Raw genomic sequence first — 21589 nt, forward strand, 5'->3', positions numbered from 1 at the left:
GCTAGGGAGCCAGCCAACTAACGTTACCTAGCTAGCTAACAGTACACTTTAGCTTGAAATGAAATCACTTTCTGTCAAAATTAGAAACGTGTAATATCTGATAATGTAGCTAGCTAACGCTAGACTATCTTACCTGTATACATCATCATGCATGATGGACGCATCTCCCTGTCAGGAATTTCATACCACGTCCTTAGTTTTAAGATGTAATCCAGAGACAGGTGTTTTCTCCATCTCTTTAGCTATCATACTCTAATTCCACTGATTTCAAAACTTGATCCTCCAGAAAGTGGAGAGCAATATAAAAAAAGCTGTGTTCGACAGGATTACCAACCCAGACTGACGAGCTCAAATAGACAGAAGCCCTCTATATGGCAGACCAATTCGAAGTCCTCTCTTGGCATGTCCAGCCCACTCATTATCTCAGCCAATCATGGCTAGTGGGAAGGTTGCTAACTTTTTCTGTGGCTTAACCAACAAGGCTCATAATTGAACAATTTTATTTGTATTTACAGATGTCATACAAATTTGTTATTAAGGCACATGAAAGTTCACATGTTCGAGGAGGCATTTCTGCGCCAAAAAACGCATTTTGATTAAAAAAAACATTTTTTACGTTCAAACGGCTTCCGTGAAGTCGTGACTTGCGACATATGCCTAGTTTCCTGAATCGGATCACATTTATTTAATAAACAAAGTTATGCAACACCTAATGCCCCTGTGTGAAAAAGTAATTGCTCCCTTACACTCAATAACTGGTTGTGTCACCTTTAGTTGCAACGACTCCAACCAAACACTTCCTGTAGTTGTTGATCAGTCTCTTACGTTGCTGTGAGGAATTTTCTTCCGTGCAGAACTGCTGTAACTCAGCGACATTAGTGGGTTTTCGAGCAAGAACAGCTTGTTTCAAGTCTTGCAACAACATCGCAATGTGGATTAGGTCTGACTAGACCATTCCAAAACTTCAAAATGTGTTTCTTTTTAGCCATTTTCATTTAGACTTGATTGTGTGTTTTGGATCATTGTCTTGCTGCATGACCCAACTGACCTTCGGCTTCAGCTCACAGACGGATTACCTGACAACTTGCCTTAATAGAAGGAAACATGAATTCGGCTCGAATTCTACAGGAGAATGTCAGGCCATCTGTCTGTGATCTGAAGCTGAAGCGCAGTTGGGTCACGCAGCAAGACAATGATCCAAAACACACAACAACAACAAAAAAGTATGTCAAAGTGTGTCAAGCAAGTGAAAATTACGAAAATTGTGGGATAACAGCTAAATTAAATCCAACTGAAGCCATTGCGTGAAGAACTGACAATAATTGACTATTTTTGACTGCTGTCATATTGACATTTATATTCATTATAATGCCCTTATTGCTTTTGTGCCGAGTTTCACTATTTATCAAGGCCACTTGGTGCTTATAATGATGTTTAGGCTACTGATGTTTTCATCATTTGACTTCAGTGAGTGTAATTGGCTCCAATGAGTGTAATATTACGAGTTGAGAAATATATATATTCTATTTTCTACTGTATATATTTCATGCAAAATGTGTTTATATTGTAAAGAAAATGTATTTTAATATTATTCTAATTTTGTTATATATTTTTACGGACCCCCTGCAGTACCGCCGTGGACCCTGGTTGAATATCCCTGGTGTAGTGTTATTGTTGTTCTTGTGAGCAGCAGCTAGTAGACTGTACTGCTACAGTGGGGAGAACAAGTATTTGATACACTGCCGATTTTGCAGGTTTTCCTACTTACAAAGCATGTAGAGGTCTGTAATTTTTATCATAGGTACACTTCAACTGTGAGAGACGGAATCTAAAACAAAAATCCAGAAAATCACATTGTATGATTTTTAAGTAATTAATTAGCATTTTATTGCATGACATAAGTATTTGATCACCTACCAACCAGTAAGAATTCCGGCTCTCACAGACCTGTTAGTTTTTCTTTAAGAAGCCCTCCTGCTCTCCACTCATTACCTGTATTAACTGCACCTGTTTGAACTCGTTACCTGTATAAAAGACACCTGTCCACACACTCAATCAAACATACTCCAACCTCTCCATGGCCAAGACCAGAGAGCTGTGTAAGGACATCAGGGATAAAATTGTAGACCTGCACAAGGCTGGGATGGGCTACAGGACAATAGGCAAGCAGCTTGGTAAGAAGGCAACAAATGTTGGCGCAATTATTAGAAAATGGAAGAAGTTCAAGATGACGGTCAATCACCCTTGGTCTGGGGCTCCATGCAAGATCTCACCTCGTGGGGCATCAATGATCATGAGGAATGTGAGGGATCAGCCCAGAACTACACGGCAGGACCTGGTCAATGACCTGAAGAGAGCTGGGACCACAGTCTCAAAGAAAACCATTAGTAACACACCACGCCATCATGGATTAAAATCCTGCAGCGCACGCAAGGTCCCCCTGCTCAAGCCAGCGCATGTCCAGGCCCGTCTGAAGTTTGCCAATGACCATCTGGATGATCCAGAGGAGGAATGGGAGAAGGTCATGTGGTCTGATGAGACAAAAATAGAGCTTTTTGGTCTAAACTACACTCGCCGTGTTTGGAGGAAGAAGAAGGATGAGTACAACCCCAAGAACACCATCCCAACCGTGAAGCATGGAGGTGGAAACATCATTCTTTGGGGATGCCTTTCTGCAATGGGGACAGGACGACTGCACCGTATTGAGGGGAGGATGGATGGGGCCATGTATTGCGAGATCTTGGCCAACAACCTCCTTCCCTCAGTAAGAGCATTGAAGATGGGTCGTGGCTGGGTCTTCCAGCATGACAACGACCCAAAACACACAGCCAGGGCAACTAAGTAGTGGCTCCGTAAGAAGCATCTCAAGGTCCTGGAGTGGCCTAGCCAGTCTCCAGACCTGAACCCAATAGAAAATCTTTGGAGGGAGCTGAAAGTCCGTATTGCCCAGCGACAGCCCCGAAACCTGAAGGATCTGGAGAAGTTCTGTATGGAGGAGTGGGCCAAAATCCCTGCTGCAGTGTGTGCAAACCTGGTCAAGAACTACAGGAAACGTATGATCTCTGTAATTGCAAACAAAGGTTTCTGTACCAAATATTAAGTTCTGCTTTTCTGATGTATCAAATACTTGTCATGCAATAAAATGCAAATTAATTACTTAAAAATCATACAATGTGATTTTCTGGATTTTTGTTTTAGATTCCGTCTCTCACAGTTGAAGTGTACCTATGATAAAAATTACAAACCTCTACATGCTTTGTAAGTAGGAAAACCTGCATAATCGGCAGTGTATCAAATACTTGTTCTCCCCACTGTATGTGACCCACACACAGAGACTCTGAGTCTCTCTCTCACATACACAAACTCTCACTCTCTCTCTTCTCCCTCTATCTCCATCTCTCTCACTCTCTCTGCCAGGTGGTTGTCAGTACCTCTGTTCTTTTGTGTGCAAACACACACACACACACACACACACACACACACACACACACACACACACACACACACACACACACACACACACACACACACACACACACACACACACACACACACACACACACACACCTACCTCTGTTCTTCTGTTCGATAGCGAGCTGTTTCTCCAGGGTCTCCCGGAGCTCTCTTTCCCTGAACAGCTCCATCTTCAGCTCCGTCTTCTCCAGCTGCACCTGCTTCTCCTGGGCCCGCGCGTTGTCAATTGCCACCTTCAGCAGGCCCTGCACACACACATACAAACACACACACACATCAGTTAGTACAAATACACTCACAAGTGCATGCACACACACACACACACACACACACACACACACACACACACACACACACACACACACACACACACACACACACACACACACACACACACACACACACACACGAGACATACAGAGACACACACACACACACACACACACACACACACACACACACACACACACACACACACACACACACACACACACACACACAGACATACAGAGACATACAGAGAGACACACACACACACACACACACACACACACACACACACACACACACACACACACACACACACACACACACACACACACACACACACACACACACACACACACACACACACAGAGACATACAGAGACACACACACACACACACACACACACACACACACACACACACACACACACACACACACACACACACACACACACACACACACACACACACACACACACACACACACACACACACACACACACACACACACAGAGAGACATACAGAGACACACACACACACACACACACATACAGAGACACACACACACACACACACACACACACACACACACACACACACACACACACACACACACACACACACACACACACACACACACACACACACACACACACACACACACACAATTACAGAGCATCACGTAAAGGTAAAATAAACTGCTATTGAATGAGGGATAGTTATGTTTTATCATTTACAGTACGTTTTTTGTATGTGTTATCATTGTATTTCTTCATAGTAACAATTTAGTTAATTTAAAAAAATGTGTCAAGTGTGCGAGATGGAGTGATTGAGGTTTGTCTGACCCCTCTTGGTCATAGTTGTGAAATACAGGTGGACGGATAGAGAAGTATCTAGCTCATCTTTATCTTGTTAAGGCCTGTTCTATCATCTTTTCATCTACAGAGCTCAGACCCCTTGACTTTTTCCACATTTTGTTACGTTACAGCCTTATTCTAAAATTGATTAAATCATTTTTTCCCTTCGTCAATCTACACACAGTAGCCCATAATGACAAACCAAAAAAAAAAAATCTATTTTTCTATGAAAAATAAAATGAAAAACAGAAATATCTTATTATATAAGTACTCAGACCCTTTGTTATGAGCCTTGAAATTGAGCTCAGGTGCATCCTGCTTCCATTGATCATTCTTGAGATGTTTCTACAACTTGATTGGAGTCCACCTGTGGTAAATTCAATTAATTGGACATGATTTGGAAAGGCACACACCTGTCTGTATAAGGTTGACAGTGCATGTCAGAGCAAAAACCAAGCCACGAGGTCAAAGGAACTGTCTACAGAGCTCCGAGACAGGATTGTGTTGAGGCACATATTTGGGGAAGGGTACCCAAACATTTCTGCAGCATTGAAGGTCCCCAAGAACAGAGTGGCCTCCATCATTCTTAAATGGAATACATTTGGAACCACCAAGACTCTTCCAAGAGCTGGTCGCCTGGCCAAACTGAGCAATGGGGGAGAAGGGCCTTGGTCAGGGAGGTGACCAAGAACACAATGGTCACTCTGACAGTGCTCCAGAGTTCCTCTGTGGAGATGAAAGAACCTTCCAGAAGGACAACCATCTCTGCAGCACTCCACCAATCAGGTCTTTAAAGTAGAGTGACCAGACGGAAGCCCCTCCTCAGTAAAAGGCACATGACAGCCCACTTGGAGCACCGCTCATCACCTGGCCAATACCATCCCTACAGTGAAGGATGGTGGTGGCAACATCATACTGTGGGGTGGTTCAGCGACAGGGACTGGGAGACTAGTCAGGATCGAGGGAAAGATGAATGGAGCAAAGTACAGAGAGATCCTTGATGAAAACCTGCTCCAGAGTGCTCAGGACCTCAGACTGGGGTGAAGGTTCACCTTCCAACAGGACAATGACCCTAGGCAGACAGCCAAGACAATGCAGCAATGGCTTCGGGACAAGTTTCTGATTGTCCTTGACTGGCCCAGCCAGAGCCCTGACTTGAACCCGATCTAACTTTCTGGAGAGACCTGAAAATAGCTGTGCAGCGACGCTCCCCATCCAACCTGACAAAGAGAGAGGATCTGCAGAGAAGAATGGGAGAAACTCCCCTAATACAGCTGTGCCAAGCTTGTAGCGTCATACCCAAGAAGACTCGAGGCTGTAATCGCTGTCAAGGTGCTTCAACAAAGTACTGAGTAAAGGGTCTGAATACTTATGTAAAAAAGGAGGACCGAGCACGCCCCCATTTTCATTGACGGGGCTGTAGTGGAGCAGGTTGAGAGCTTCAAGTTCTTCGGTGTCCACATCAACAACAAACTAGAATGGTCCAAACACACCAAGACAGTCGTGAAGAGGCACGACAAAGCCTATTCCCCCTCAGGAAACTAAAAAGATTTGGCATGCGTCCTGAGATCCTCAAAAGGATCTACAGCTGCAACATCGAGAGCATCCTGACTGGTTGCATCACTGCCTGGTATGGCAATTACTCGGCCTCTGACCCGCAAGGCACTACAGAGAGTAGTGAGTACGGCCCAGTACATCACTGGGGCTAAGCTACCTGCCACCCAGGACCTCTACACCAGGCGGTGTCAGAGGAAGGCCCTAAAAATTGTCAAAGACCCCAGCCACCCCAGTCATAGACTGTTCTCTCTACTACCGCATGGAAAGCGGTACCGCAGTGCCAAGTCTAGGACAAAAATGCTTCTCAACAGTTTTTACCCCCAAGCCATAAGACTCCTGAACAGGTAATCAAATGGCTACCCGGACTATTTGCATTATGTGCCCCCCCCAAACCCTCTTTTTACGCTGCTGCTACTCTCTGTTTATCATATATGCATAGTCACTTTAACTATACATTCATGTACATACTACCTCAATTGGGCCGACTAACCAGTGCTCCCACACATTGGCTAACCGGGCTATCTGCATTGTGTCCCACCACCCGCCAACCCCTCTTTATACGCTACTGCTACTCTCTGTTCATCATTTATGCATAGTCACTTTAACCATATCTACATGTACATACTACCTCAATCAGCCTGACTAACCGGTGTCTGTATGTAGCCTTGCTACTTTTATAGCCTCGCTACTGTATATAGCCTGTCTTTTTACTGTTGTTTTATTTCTTTACTTACCCATTGTTCACCTAACACCTTTTTTGCACTATTGGTTAGAGCCTGTAAGTAAGCATTTCACTGTAAAGTCTACACCTGTTGTATTCAGCGCACGTGACAAATAAACTTTGATTTGATATTTCAGTTTTTATTGTATTTTTTTTTAAGCAAAAATAAATAAAAACCTTTTGCTTTGTCATTATGGGATATTGTGTGTAGATTGATGAGGGACAAAAACTATTTAATACATTTTAGAATAAGGCTGTAACGTAACAAAATGTGGAAAAAGTCAAGGGTCTGAATACTTTCTGAATGCATTGTGATATCCTTTTTGACCTCGATAAGGATCTATCACACCAAGACCCATAACCCCATTTTTCTCAGACTCATGGCTATTGCCCTAGGTCTGGGGTTTCTGAGACTAACTATCTATGAATGATACCAACTGAGATACAAAAATCTCTCTCAGGCTTTTACAGCCCTGCTACTACTGTTTGACTACTCATTATTACAGTCTCCATTCTGTGTCTGTTTCCACAACAATTACTCTCCGTCTACATGTAATTACACCAAATGCAGTGGGCTATAGTTAGCTAATTGTCGGTTCCCATGACCCCAATTTAGACGTAGTTGCTTTATCTCAATTATCTGCTCGGTTTCATTTTGTTGATTTGTATATAAATATTAAATGCCGAGATCATTATCAGAGATGACTTACTTTAGTGTCGGAGTTGTGTGTATGTGTGTTGGAGCTGTGTGTTGTTTTCTAATTAATGCACAGACCAAAGGGGTAACCGTGGAGGACTCTGATGTCTGTGGTATCGGGGTATCGGAGCAGCGAGCAAGGGAGTGCTGTATCCACATCATTATTAAGTACACTGAACAAAACATATGAAAGCAACATCCAACAATTTCAAAGATTTTACTGAGTTACAGTTCATATAAGAAGATCAGTCAATTGAAATCACTTCATTAGGCCCTAATCGGTGGATTTCACATGACTGGGAATACAGATATGACTGGGAATACAGATACCATAACCTCAGCACCACCATGGGGCACTCTTTTGACATCAGCAAACCACTCGCCCACGCGATGCCATACTCCAGTGTGCCAGTGACCATCGAAGGTGAGCATTTTCCCATTGAAGTCAGTTACGACGCTGAACTGCAGTCAGGTCAAGACCCTGGTGAGGACGACGAGCACGCAGATGAGCTTCCCTCTGACAGTTTGTGCAGAAATGATTCTGTTGTACACAGTTTCATTAGCTGGCGGGTGGCTGGTCTCAGAATATCCCGCAGGTGAAAAAGCTGGATGTGCAGGTCCTGGGCTGGCGTGGTTACACGTGGTCTGCGGTTGTGAGGCCAGTTAGACGTACTGCCAAATTCTCTAAAACGACGTTGGAGGCGGCTTATGGTAGAGAAATGAACATACAATTCTCTGGTAACCGCTCTGGTGGACATTCCTGCATTCAGAATGTCAATTGCCTGCTCCCTCAAAACTTGTGGCATTGTATTTTGTGACAAAACTGCAAATTTTAGAGTGGCCTTTTATTGTCCCCAGCACAAGGTGCAGCTGTGTAATGATCGTGCTATTTTTGTTCAGTATAGAACGCCAAGATATTAATTTATTTGAATGCAGGTTACCTATTATTAAATTTTTTGTATAAATGTTTTCAAAACATTACATTTTTTTATATGCCCTTTTTTCTCCCCAATTTCATGATCTCCAATTGGTAGTTACAGTCTTGTCTCATCGCTGCAACTCCCGTACGGACTCGGGAGAGGCGAAGGTCGAGAGCCGTGCGTCCTCTGAAACACAACCCAGCCAAGCCGCACTGCTTCTTGACACAAGCTGGAAGCCAGCCACACCAATGTGTCGGAGGAAATAACATACAACTGGCGACCGTGTCAGCGTGCATTGCACCCGGCCCGCCACAGTAGTCGCTAGTGCGCGATGGGACAAGAACATTCCAGACGACGCTGGTCCAATTATGCTGCGCCCCATGGGTCTCCCGGTCGCAGTCGGCTGTGACAGAGCCTGGACTCGAAACAGGAGCTCTAGTGGCACAGCTAGCACTGCGATGCAGTGCCTTAGACCACTCGCCACTCGGGAGGCCTCACATTGAATAAGATTATATGGAACTCGGTGCCCTGATCCTAGATCAGTACTCCCATACTGAGATGCTTTGTGAATACAGACCTTGGTCTTTACAATTGCAGCCTAAATGGTACTTAAGACAAACGGCTATACTAACTGAAGTTTTCTTCACTCTATTGCTATTTGTAAGATCTACCTGTGTATTAGCTAGGGTATTCTCTATTGATGGACCTAATATGTGTAGAGATTATTGCTAAAGCCTACTTGTAGAGTATTTCTAAGGTCTACTTGTATAGTATTGCTAAGATCTACCTGTAAACTATTGCTAAGGCTTACCTGTAGAGTATTGCTAAGGCCTACCTGTATAGTATTGCTAAGGCCTTCCTGTATAAAGAAGAAAAAGCAGGAAGGAGGAGAGATGACTAGAAACGATTCGATTGACCGTTTTATGTGTGGATTAATTGGCGGAGTAGAGGACCTTGTGCATTTCAGGTAAAATGACAACTCAATGTTTATATCCCAGGACAAATTAGCTAGCAACAGCAAGCTAGCTAAATAGGACAAATTAGCTAGCAAGTGCAAACTAACTAGCTAAATTGCCATTAATATTTAATGCTTTTCGACCTGTCCTCAAATTAATATAATTGGTTGAGAGTTTGTTTTGATATTTTAACCTGCGTGTCGTGATCGTGTTTGGTGTGGGGGGACAAAATACATTTATGCACAATGGCGCACCCGCGGAGCCGGTTTGGGTTCCCGTGTCATAAGAGACGGTAGCATCAGTATTATGTACAAAATGAGTGACAAACAATGCGAAAAAAATTACAAAATAGCAGTTGGTTAGGAGCCCGTAAAACAGCAGCTATCCCCTCTGGCGCCACTTTGAAGAATATATTATATAAAATATATTTTTATTCGTTTAACACTTTTTTGGTTACTACATAATTCCATATGTGTTATTTCATAATTTTCATGTCTTCACTATTATTCTACAAAGTAAGAAAATAGTAAAAATAAAGAAAAACCCTGGAATGAGTAGCTGTGTCCAAACTTGTGACTGGTACTGTAAGTGTATGTTAGTGAGGAGCACCTCGATTGGTCAGACCTACTGTACCTGTATGTTAGTGAGAAGATTCTCAATAGATGACAGGCCGTCTGGGAACAGGAATGGCGAAGGGAAGCCAGGTGGTAGACCTTGTCCAGCCAGTGACAGCCTCTCGTAGCTGTCTCTCGCCGTCGGGGTGCACATATGATTGTCATCTGGAATACAGAACAAGTAAGGACATGATTCTTTACTGACAGCTTTGAAATTAAACACAGTACCTTACATAGTGGTTTATATACTTTTTTTCTGCTGTGAGACATTTCGAATCATATGTTTAATGATCCTACTGTGCATCCAAACAGTAGCTTGGCTCTTATTGGTTGACAACAGTAGTTGTATAAGTATTGAACTCTATGACTCAGTCAATCAGAGTTCTCAGGTCCACTCTGATAGAAAATCCAGTCCAGTGCTAAATCTGAAAAGCATTTCTTAAAAAAGCAGTGCCTCCTTCTCAAATCGCCATTTCTTCTCATCCAATGTTTTTCGAGAATGAGGCGAGGAGAGAGATCACAAGAAATCACAAAAAGACGTTTGAGATTCACTCCAGTCTGCATTGTCTACTCTACACTGTCTCTCAGGGTCTAACCAAAGGGTTAACCTTCATCCATCCAGGACACAAATTCAGCTTTTCCCGTTGAAGGGAACTGCTATCATGTGGATTCCCAAATAAGAAGAAGCAGGCCCACAGAGCTCCATTACCTCGGCTGGTTCAGCTTCCTTTGTGTACGCACGCACGGGTGCCTGTCAAACCTACAGGATGACATCATCCACCATTCATCACCAACAGAGGGCCAGGCAGGGCCCTGCCATCTGCTGTACACACTATCCATAACACACCAGAGAGAGAGAGAGAGAGAGAGAGAGAGTGGTGTGTGTATGCATGTGTATGTGCAAAATATCTATCTGTGTCATCATTGATATGTTTCTATATGTTTGCTTTGGTAATGTATGTGTTGAACACTTCCATAACAATAAAGACTTCTGAATTGAATTCAATTGAATTCAGAGAGAGCACTCGATACAGAAAGAGAGAGATATTACACTCCGTCAGGAAGAGGTTCCACTTTGTCAATAAAAACTTCTGAATTGAATTAAATTGAATTGAGAGAGAGAGATAGCTAGATAAAGAAAGAGAGAGACATTACACTCTGTCAGAAAGAGGTTTCACTTTGTGTTTATGTCTGAAGAGCCTTAATAAGTCTACCACTTATATCACACACATGCACGCACACACACAGCTTTATTTTTGTAACATTTCAGGACTTTTTGGGGAGTGAAAATGTTTGACCATTACAAATCCTATTTTCCCTAACCCTAAACCTAACCCTACCCCTAACCAAACCTAACCTTAACCCCCAAAATCCTAACCTTAACCCTAACCTCAACCCCAAAACCCTGAACCTAATCCTTAAAATAGCATTTGAAAAAATTCAGGACATGAAGTCCTGACTTTTCCAAAAAAGTGATTTGTTTTCCTACCTTTTCAGAACATTCAGGTGAATTGTTAGGACATTAGGGTCCTGATAAGGTAGGAAAACAAGAACACACACACGCCTGAAAATGATATATTATATGTGCCATCAGTTGTCCCTGTTTTCTCCATTTTTATCAAATCCACTTTTATTCTTCTAATGCTGCACCCTGACTGTGCTCTGTGCAGGTCCCCTCTCTCTCCTCTCATCCACTATTCATACATGTGTACGTGGCAGAGTGAATGCTGCACAAAAACAGACAAGCTCCCTCCTCACAGTCTCTCTCTTTCCCTCCTCACGGTCTCGCTCCCTCCCCCCCCCTCTCTTTCTCTCTCTCCTCCCATCAATATTCACTAACGCCAGCAAAGTGGTAGGAACAGCTGGTCGGCCATTAATTAGTTTAAAGTATTTATTTCACCCATCCTCAGAGCAGATTGAGCAAAAACATTGGAGATTATTTAGAGCATCTGCAAATGCCCTGGAAACATGGGCTCACCAGCAGGCAGTGGAGTATTAGAGTGCTAGGATCCACAGTTTAGAGATTGTAATTTTTGGGGAGAGGGAAAAAGAGAGTGCAATATACACTGTTGGTCCGTGGAGAGCGGCAACAGCCTCTCTGCTCTTCTTTCCTCCTCTTGTTTTATACTTTCACTCCTGTTGAATGGATACCTAATGGATTCAAATCAGTTTATCATTTGACTTCATGAAAAAAGAATGAACTGCCTACTTTTAAGAAGTCACTGCTGTGGTAATTTGCTGTGGTTCATGTTTTTACTGCTTTATTGTGGGATGACTGAGCATATGAAACAATTGCACCCTCTCTAACAAGAGCTCCAGCGAAAAAATCATTTGAAGCAAGAAATACACGTATTTTTTTTACTGTTACACTGAAATGTTACGAATAACTACTATATAATTTAAAATAGTTGGCATGGCACATGATTGGAATGGCGCCCAACGCCTTAAAGCGGCTGACAACACTATAAACATAACCACCGAACTCCAACCACCTCTGATGTTCATATACATGTACAACATATACCATTTGCATTCATTACATTACACTTTATATAGCCCCCTCTCTGATGACTACTGCAAATATCTCTGTCCAATCAAATCATCAGAACTGCTACCAACGCTAGTAGACTTCAACGTAGTGCCCTCCAAGCTCATCACTAAGCTCAGGGCCACGGGTCTGAACACCTCTCTGTGCAACTGGGTCCTGGACTTCCTGATGGGCCGACTCCAAGTGGTGAAGGTAGGCAACAACACCTCCACCCCGCTGATCCTCAACACGGGGGCTCCATAGGGAGAGGGTGGAGAGGGTCAAAAGCTTCAAGTTCCTCGGCGTCCACAACGCTGACGACCTGAAATGGTCCCTTCGCACAGACAGCATTGTGAAGAAGACGCAACAGCACCTTCTTCAACCTCAGGAGGCTGAAGAAATTCGTCTTGGCCCCTAAGACCCTCAAGAACTACAGATGCATCATTGAGAGCATCCTGTCGGGCTGTATCACCGCCTGCTACGGATATTGCAACGTCCACAACCGCAGGGCTCTCCAGAGGGTGGTGTGGTCAGCCCAACGCATCACCAGGGTCACACTGCCTGCCCTCCAGGACATCAACAGCACCTGGTGTCACATGAAGGCCAAGAAGATCATCAAGGACCTCAGCTACACGAGCCAGTGCCTGTTCACCCTGCTACCATCCAGAAGGTGGAGACTGTACAGGAGCACCAAACCTGGGACCGAGAGACTGAGAAACAGCTTCTATCTCCAGGCCATCAGACTGTTAAACAGTCACCACTAGCCTTAGTCATAGTTCTCGCTGGCTACCAGCCAGTACTCTACCATGAACCTTAGAGATTTATGTACATAGAGTAATTGAACACTGGTCACTTTAACAATGTTTACATACTGTATTCTAGTCATGGCTCATCCTATATACCTACTGCTGTATATATCTTTTCTATTCATATACTGTTCATACTGTCTTTACTAGAGGTCGACCGATTATGATTTGTCAACGCCGATACCGATACCGATTATTGGAGGACCAAAAAAAGTCGATGCCGATTAATCGTATGTTTTTTTGTTGTTGTTGTTGTAATAATGACAATTACAACATTACTGAATGAACACTTATTTTAACTTAATATAATACATCAATAAAATCTATTTAGCCTCAAATAAATAATGAAACATGTTCAATTTGGTTTAAATAATGCAAAAACAAAGTGTTGGAGAAGAAAGTAAGAGTGCAATATGTGCCATGTAAGAAAGTTAACGTTTAAGTTCCTTGCTCAGAACATGAGAACATATGAAAGCTGGTGGTTCCTTTTAACATGGGTCTTCAAAATTCCCAGGTAAGAAGTTTTAGGTTGTAGTTATTATAGGAATTATAGGACTATTTCTCTCTATATGTCACACCCTGGCCTTAGTTATCTTTGTTTTCTTTATTATTTTAGTTAGGTCAGGGTGTGACATGGGGAATGTTTGTGTTTTGTCTCGTTTCGGGTGGTTATATGGAAAAGGGGGTGTTGGGTTTAGTGTATGGGTTTGTGTTGTGTGAATGTTTCTAGGTATGTCTATGGTTGAGTGAATGTTTCTAGGTATGTCTATGGTTGCCTGAGTGGTTCTCAATCAGAGACAGATGTCGTTCATTTGTCTCTGATTGGGAGCCATATGCATCATGTTTTTGTTGGGTCATTGTCTAGGTCTGTGTCTGTGTCTAGGTTGCATGTTTGCATTTTGTTCGGTTATAGCTTCACGGTCGTCTATTTGTTGTTTTGCTTCGTTCGTTCATCTCCTAAATAAAGAGAAGATGTATTTTTTACACGCTGCGCCTTGGTCCTCTCTCTCTCCCTTGGACAATCGTGACACTATATGATTTGTATTTCATATACCTTTGACTATTGGATGTTCTTATAGGCACTTTATTGCCAGTGTAACAGTATAGCTTCCGTCCCTCTCCTCGCTCCTACCTGGGCTCGAACCAGGAACACATCGACAACAGCCACCCTCGAAGCAGCGTTACCCATGCAGAGCAAGGGGAATAACTACTCCAAGTCTCAGAGCGAGTGACGTTTGAAACGCTATTAGCGCGCACCCCGCTAACTAGCTAGCCATTTCACATCAGTTACACCAGCCTAATCTCGGGAGTTGATAGGCTTGAAGTCATAAACAGCGAAGAGCTGCTGGCAAAACGCATGAAAGTGCTGTTTGAATGAATGCCACTGGTAGGCACCACGAGCCTGCGGGTGCCTACCACCACTCAGTCAGACTGCTCTACCAAATCATAGACTTAATTATTATAATAATTATAATATAATAAACACAGAAATAAGAGCCTTAGGTCATTAACTTCTCTAGGGTAGGGGGCAGCATTTTCACATTTGGATGAAAAGCATACCCAAATTCAACTGCCAGCTACTCATCCCCAGAAGATAAGATATGCATATTGTTAGTAGATTTGGATAGAAAACAATGTGACGTTTCTAAAACTGTTTGAATCATGTCTGTAAGTATAACAGAACTTATCTAGCAGGCGAAACCCCGAAGACAAACCATTCCGTTTTTTTTTGTTGAGGTCACTCTCTTTTCAATGAGATTTCATTGGGAAACCAGATTTCTAAGCGACCTGCTTGCAGTTCCTACGGCTTCCACTGGATGTCAACAGTCCTGAGAAATTGGTTGAGGTTATTCCTTTGTGTAATGAAGAAGTACGGCCATCTTGAAGTCGAGTCACTCTAGGTGTCCTGTTTGATCGCTGGCTTTAGTTGGTTTTAATCCTGTATTGAACACAGATCATCCCGTCTTCAATTTTATCGATTATTAACGTTAAAAAATACCTAAAGTTGTATTACAAAAGTAGTTTGCCATTTTTTGGCAAAGTTTACAGGTAACCTTTGAGATATTTTGTCGTCACGTTTGAGCAAGTTGTAACCTGTGTTTGTCTGGATCAAACGCGCCAAATAAATGGACATTTTGGATATATATCGATGGAATTAATCGAACAAAAGGACCATTTGTGATGTTTATGGCCATATTGGAGTGCCAACAACAGAAGCTCGTCAAAGGTAAGGCATGAATTATATTTTTATTTCTGCGTTTTGTGCCGCGCCTGCAGGGTTGAAATATGTGTATCTCTCTTTGTTTACAATGGTGCTATCCTCAGATAATAGCATCGTATCCTTTCGCTTAAAAGCCTATTTGAAATCTGACATGTTGGCTGGATTTGGCTGGATTCACAACCAGTGTAGCTTTAATTTGGTGTCTTTCATGTGTGATTTAATGAAAGTTTGATTTTATAGTAATTTTCATAGTAAAAACAAATCCTGCATTTTCTCAGGCTTTTTGCCAAGTGAGACAGTAGCGTCCCATCTAAACTCAGATTTTTGGATATAAATATGAACTTTACCAAACAAAACATACATGTATTGTGTAACATGAAGTCCTATGAGTGTCATCTGATGTAGATCATCAAATGTTAGTGATTAATTTTATCTCTATTTCTGCTTTTTGTTACTGCTCTCTTTGGCTGGAAAAATGGCTGTCTTTTTCTGTGCTTTCGTCGTAAAACCTTTTTGAAATCGGACACTTTGGCTGAATTTACAACAAGTGTATCTTTAAAATGGTGTAAAATACTTGTATGTTTGAGGAATTTAAATTATGGAATTTCTGTTGTTTTGAATTTGGCGCCCTGCAGTTTCACTGGCTGTTGACGAGGTGGGACGCTACTGTCCCACATACCCTAGAGAAGTTAATATGGTCGAATCCGGAAACTATCATCTCGAGAAAAAAAACATTTATTCTTTCAGTGAAATACGGAACCGTTCTGTATTTTATCTAACGGGTGGCATCCATAAGTCTAAATATTCCTGTTACATTGCACAACCTTCAATGTTATGTCATAATTACGTAAAATTCTGGCAAATTAGTTCGCAACGAGCCAGGCGGCCCAAACTGTTGCATATACCCTGACTCTGCGTGCAATGAACGCAAGCGAAGTGACACAATTTCATCTGGTTAACTTCTTGACGCACGGATCAACCGCTGAATTGCAGAGCGCCAAATTCTAAAAAAATACAAAAAATATTTATAATCATGAAATCACAAGTGAAATATACCAAAACACAGCTTAGCTTGTTGTTAATCCACCTATTGTGTCAGATTTTGAAAATATGCTTTACAGTGAAAGCAATCCAAGCGTTTGTGAGTTTATCAATTACTAGACAAAACAGTAAGAACAGCTAGCCGCAAATTAGCTTGGTCACGAAAGTCAGAAAAGCAATACAATTAATCGCTTACATTTGATGATCTTCGGATGTTTGCACTCACGAGACTCCCAGTTACACAATAAAAGTTATTTTTGTTCGATAAAGATTAGATTTATAACCAAAAACCGCCATTTGGTTTGCGCGTTATGTTCAGAAAACCACGGGCTCGTTCCGGTCCTGAAGGGCAGACGAAAATTCCAAAAAGTATCCGTAATGTTCGTAGAAACATGTCAAACGTTTTTTATAATCAATCCTCAGGTTGTTTTTAACATACATAATCGATAATATTTCAACCGGACGGTAAACTATTCAATACTACAGAGAAAGAAAATGTCGAGCTACAACTCTCGGGCACATGAACTAATCAAAGGACACCTGACGCGTTTTGATAAATCTCGCTAATTTTTTCAAAATAAAAGCTTGAAACTATGTCTAAAGCCTGGTCACGGCCTGAGGAAGCCATTGGAAAAAGAATCTGGTTGATACCCCTTTAAATGGAACAGGGATTTCTCCAAATAAAAGGCACTTCCGGGTTGGAGTTCCTCAGGTTTTCGCCTGCAAAATCAGTTCTGTTATACTCACAGACAATATTTGGACAGGTTTGGAAACTTTAGAGTGTTTTCTATCCTAATCTGTCAATTATATGCAAATTCTAGCATCTGGGCCTGAGAAATAGTCAGTTTACATTGGGAACGTTATTGGGAACGTTGGGAACGTTTTCCAAACATAAAAATAGTGCCCCCTAGCTGAAAGAGGTTAATATTGCCTGCTAACCTGGATTTATTTTAGCTAAATATGCAGGTTTAAAAATATATACTTCTGTGTATTGATTTTAAGAAAGGCATTGATGTTTATGGTTAGGTACAGTCGTGCAACGATTGTGCTTTTTTCGCAAATTAGCTTTTGTTAAATCATCCCCCGATTGGCGAAGTTGGCTGTCTTTGTTAGGAAGAAATAGTCTTCACACAGTTCGCAACGAGCCACGCGGCCCAAACTGCTGCATATACCCTGACTCTGTTGCAAGAGAAGTGACACAAAGAAATTCATGTTAGCAGGCAATATTAACTAAATATGCAGGTTTAAAAATATATACTTGTGTATTGATTTTAAGAAAGGCATTGATGTTTATGGTTAGGTACACGTTGGAGCAACGACAGTTCTTTTTCGCAAATGCGCACCGCATCGATTATATGCAACGCAGGACACGCCAAATAAACTAGTAATATCATCAACCATGTGTAGTTAACTAGTGATTATGATTGATTGATTGTTTTTTATAAGATACGTTTAATGCTAGCTAGCAACTTACCTTGGCTTCTTACTGCATTCGCGTAACAGGCAGGCTCCTCGTGGAGTGCAATGAGAGGCAGGTGGTTAGAGCGTTGGACTAGTTAACCGTAAGGTTGCAAGATTGAATTGAAATCTGCCGTTTCCAGCTATAATAGTCATTTACAACATTAACAATGTCTACACTGTATTTCTGATAAATTTGATGTTATTTTTATTGACAAAAAATATGCTTTTCTTTCAAAAACAATGACATTTCTAAGTGACCCCACATTTTTGAACGGTCATGTATATATACATATATAATATATATATATTCTGATCTCTGTCATTGCTCATCCTGAAATGTCTTAATTTATATATTGTGTGTATTCTTTTTTTATTTATTTTATTGCTAGGTATTACTGCACTGGTGGAGCTAGGAACACAAGCATTTAGCTGCACCTGTGATAACATTGATTTGATAGAAGGCCTGTTGTTGTAGCTTTGTAATTGATTTGTACTGTATGCACTTTGTCCCTTATTTAGTTTTGGCATTCATCATAAATCATTGCTTTAACAAACTCCGGCTTTGCGCTCAGCAGGCCTCCCCTTCTGCAACACGCCGGCAGATCACAGAGAATATTTGATCACTTTGTTGCAGAGGAAACAACCTGCCACGCGGCACGGGAAAAGCAAACAGCTTTGTGTTCTGTTCCAGATAGACTCACAACTACAGAGCTGAACTGCACCGCTTGTCAGAGTACGTGTAATTTTCAACAAAAGTGTGTGAGCAAATACAGGCAGGTTGACAAGAGCACACGGAAGCAAACAGTTAATTCAATCAATATTCAGTAATCACTGTTTGTTCAACTCCGTGTTTAATGCATTGAAACTCCAGATCCGTTTTTTCTTCTTCAGGCTTTAACCAGGTCTGTCCTCAACTCCCTTCTCTTCATCTCCTACAATCTCCTCCTCTCCTCTTCTCTCCTCTTATCTTCTCCTTCCCTCTCCCCTACCACCCCTCTCCTCTTCTCTCCTCTTATCTTCTCCTTCCCTCTCCCCTACCACCCCTCTCCTCCTCTCCTCTTATCTTCTCCTTCCCTCTCCCCTACCACCCCTCTCCTCCTCTCCTCTTATCTTCTCCTTCCCTCTCCCCTACCACCCCTCTCCTCTTCTCTCCTCTTATCTTCTCCTTCCCTCTCCCCTACCACCCCTCTCCTCCTCTCCTCTTATCTTCTCCTTCCCTCTCCCCTACCACCCCTCTCCTCCTCTCCTCTTATCTTCTCCTTCCCTCTCCCCTACCACCCCTCTCCTCTTCTCTCCTCTTATCTTCTCCTTCCCTCTCCCCTACCACCCCTCTCCTCTTCTCTCCTCTTATCTTCTCCTTCCCTCTCCCCTACCACCCCTCTCCTCCTCTCCTCTTATCTTCTCCTTCCCTCTCCCCTACCACCCCTCTCCTCTTCTCTCCTCTTATATTCTCCTTCCCTCTCCCCTACCACCCCTCTCCTCCTCTCCTCTTATCTTCTCCTTCCCTCTCCCCCACCCCCCCTCTCCCCCTCTCTCCTCTTATCTTCTCCTTCCCTCTCCCCTACCACCCCTCTCCTCCTCTCCTCTTATCTTCTCCTTCCCTCTCCCCTACCACCCCTCTCCTCCTCTCCTCTTATCTTCTCCTTCCCTCTCCCCTACCACCCCTCTCCTCTTCTCTCCTCTTATCTTCTCCTTCCCTCTCCCCTACCACCCCTCTCCTCCTCTCCTCTTATCTCCTCCTTCCCTCTCCCCTACCACCCCTCTCCTCTTCTCTCCTCTTATCTTCTCCTTCCCTCTCCCCTACCACCCCTCTCCTCCTCTCCTCTTATCTTCTCCTTCCCTCTCCCCTACCACCCCTCTCCTCTTCTCTCCTCTTATCTTCTCCTTCCCTCTCCCCTACCACCCCTCTCCTCCTCTCCTCTTATCTTCTCCTTCCCTCTCCCCTACCACCCCTCTCCTCCTCTCCTCTTATCTTCTCCTTCCCTCTCCCCTACCACCCCTCTCCTCTTTTCTCCTCTTATCTTCTCCTTCCCTCTCCCCTACCACCCCTCTCCTCTTCTCTCCTCTTATCTTCTCCTTCCCTCTCCCCTACCACCCCTCTCCTCTCCTCTCCTCTTATCTTCTCCTTCCCTCTCCCCTACCACCCCTCTCCTCCTCTCCTCTTATCTTCTCCTTCCCTCTCCCCTACCACCCCTCTCCTCTTCTCTCCTCTTATCTTCTCCTTCCCTCTCCCCTACCACCCCTCTCCTCTTCTCTCCTCTTATCTTCTCCTTCCCTCTCCCCTACCACCCCTCTCCTCCTCTCCTCTTATCTTCTCCTTCCCTCTCCCCTACCACCCCTCTCCTCTATTCTCCTCTCCTCTGGCATGTGTTTGCATGTTTATTCCTCACCATCGCTCCGGCATCATTGACTTAAACTTAATTACGGCGACAGACGCTGGAGTGATGGGGCCGCTGGAGTGGAGTGCCGCGTTTCCAGGTGATACGTCTCCTCCAGCGAGCAGCTGTGACAGCCTCTTGTGCTATATGTACTGTAGGCTACTCTCTATGGTAAAAGTGTGGTAAAGGGCCTCCGTTGTGAAATACAAAACCTCCCTCTCGCGCGTCTGCCATGTCACAAATAACATTTCATGCCACAACTGTTTTGGCTGGATAATAGGAGCCACAAATGAAAAATGGGGATGCAGTAGGCCTAAATACAATGGCGAATGAAATACCATCATTTAAAAAAGAAAGCCCCCATCCCTCTCTTCCTCTTCTCCTCCCTCCAGCCCTCAATAGCAGTTGGGAGTCCTTGACAGTGGGATAGCAATGATGAATCACCTATACAGTTAATTTTCTCACTCCACAATGTGCTGTGGTGCCTCTAAAACAGGAGGCCATGGAATTTATTTGACAAACTACGGATGTAAAAAAAAAAGAAGATCACTCAGAGGAATCTGGGCTTATCTCCAATTTACATGTTATTAGATTTGTGTTGTGCGAGGAGCGCCACTCGGACCTAGCTATGCTGAGGAGGGAGAAGAAGACGGTCTGCACGATAATGGGAGATAAAACATGTCTCAAATCCACTCGAAAGACTTTGAAATGTTTGATGGAGAGTCGCAGAGAAGGGAAAGCGAGAGGAGGACGCAACTAAATACTGCCTCGGATTTCAATATGACAGACATGCATTGGCTATCTGCGGTAAATCAACAGGAAACCTTGGGAAATTGAGCCACAATCTCTGGGATAAATAGCTGTAATTGACCTTGGGAGTTTGAAAATGTGCCATATGTTTTCTGGTTCCTGTGTTTGAATCCGGAGCTCCCTCGGGAGCATTCAGCTGAGGGGGGGAAAGAGATGAGGAGAAAATGACACATGAAGAGAGAGAGAGAGAGAGAGAGAGAGAGAGAGAGAGAGAGAGAGAGAGAGAGAGAGAGGAGACAGATGGAAGTACAAGATACTGTAGATAAAATGATAGATTAGGG

The 21589-nt window shown here is 43.1% G+C and overlaps 1 protein-coding gene across 2 annotated transcripts in view; it reads right to left on the reverse strand.

Moving 5' to 3' along the window:
- Positions 1 to 21589, reverse strand: part of dachd (dachshund d) — a 314871-nt gene that overhangs the window by 22561 nt on the left and 270721 nt on the right. For both annotated transcript variants that reach the window (XM_071341973.1, XM_071341972.1), the window contains exons 7-8: positions 10084 to 10229; positions 3572 to 3719 (exon numbers count right to left, since the gene is read on the reverse strand). In XM_071341973.1, coding sequence (XP_071198074.1) covers positions 3572 to 3719; positions 10084 to 10229 — 294 coding nt within the window. The remainder of the gene's footprint in view (positions 1 to 3571; positions 3720 to 10083; positions 10230 to 21589) is intronic.

Source organism: Salvelinus alpinus, chromosome 14 (assembly GCF_045679555.1).
Source record: "Salvelinus alpinus chromosome 14, SLU_Salpinus.1, whole genome shotgun sequence".
In the NCBI taxonomy this organism is placed as follows: Eukaryota; Metazoa; Chordata; class Actinopteri; order Salmoniformes; family Salmonidae; genus Salvelinus; species Salvelinus alpinus.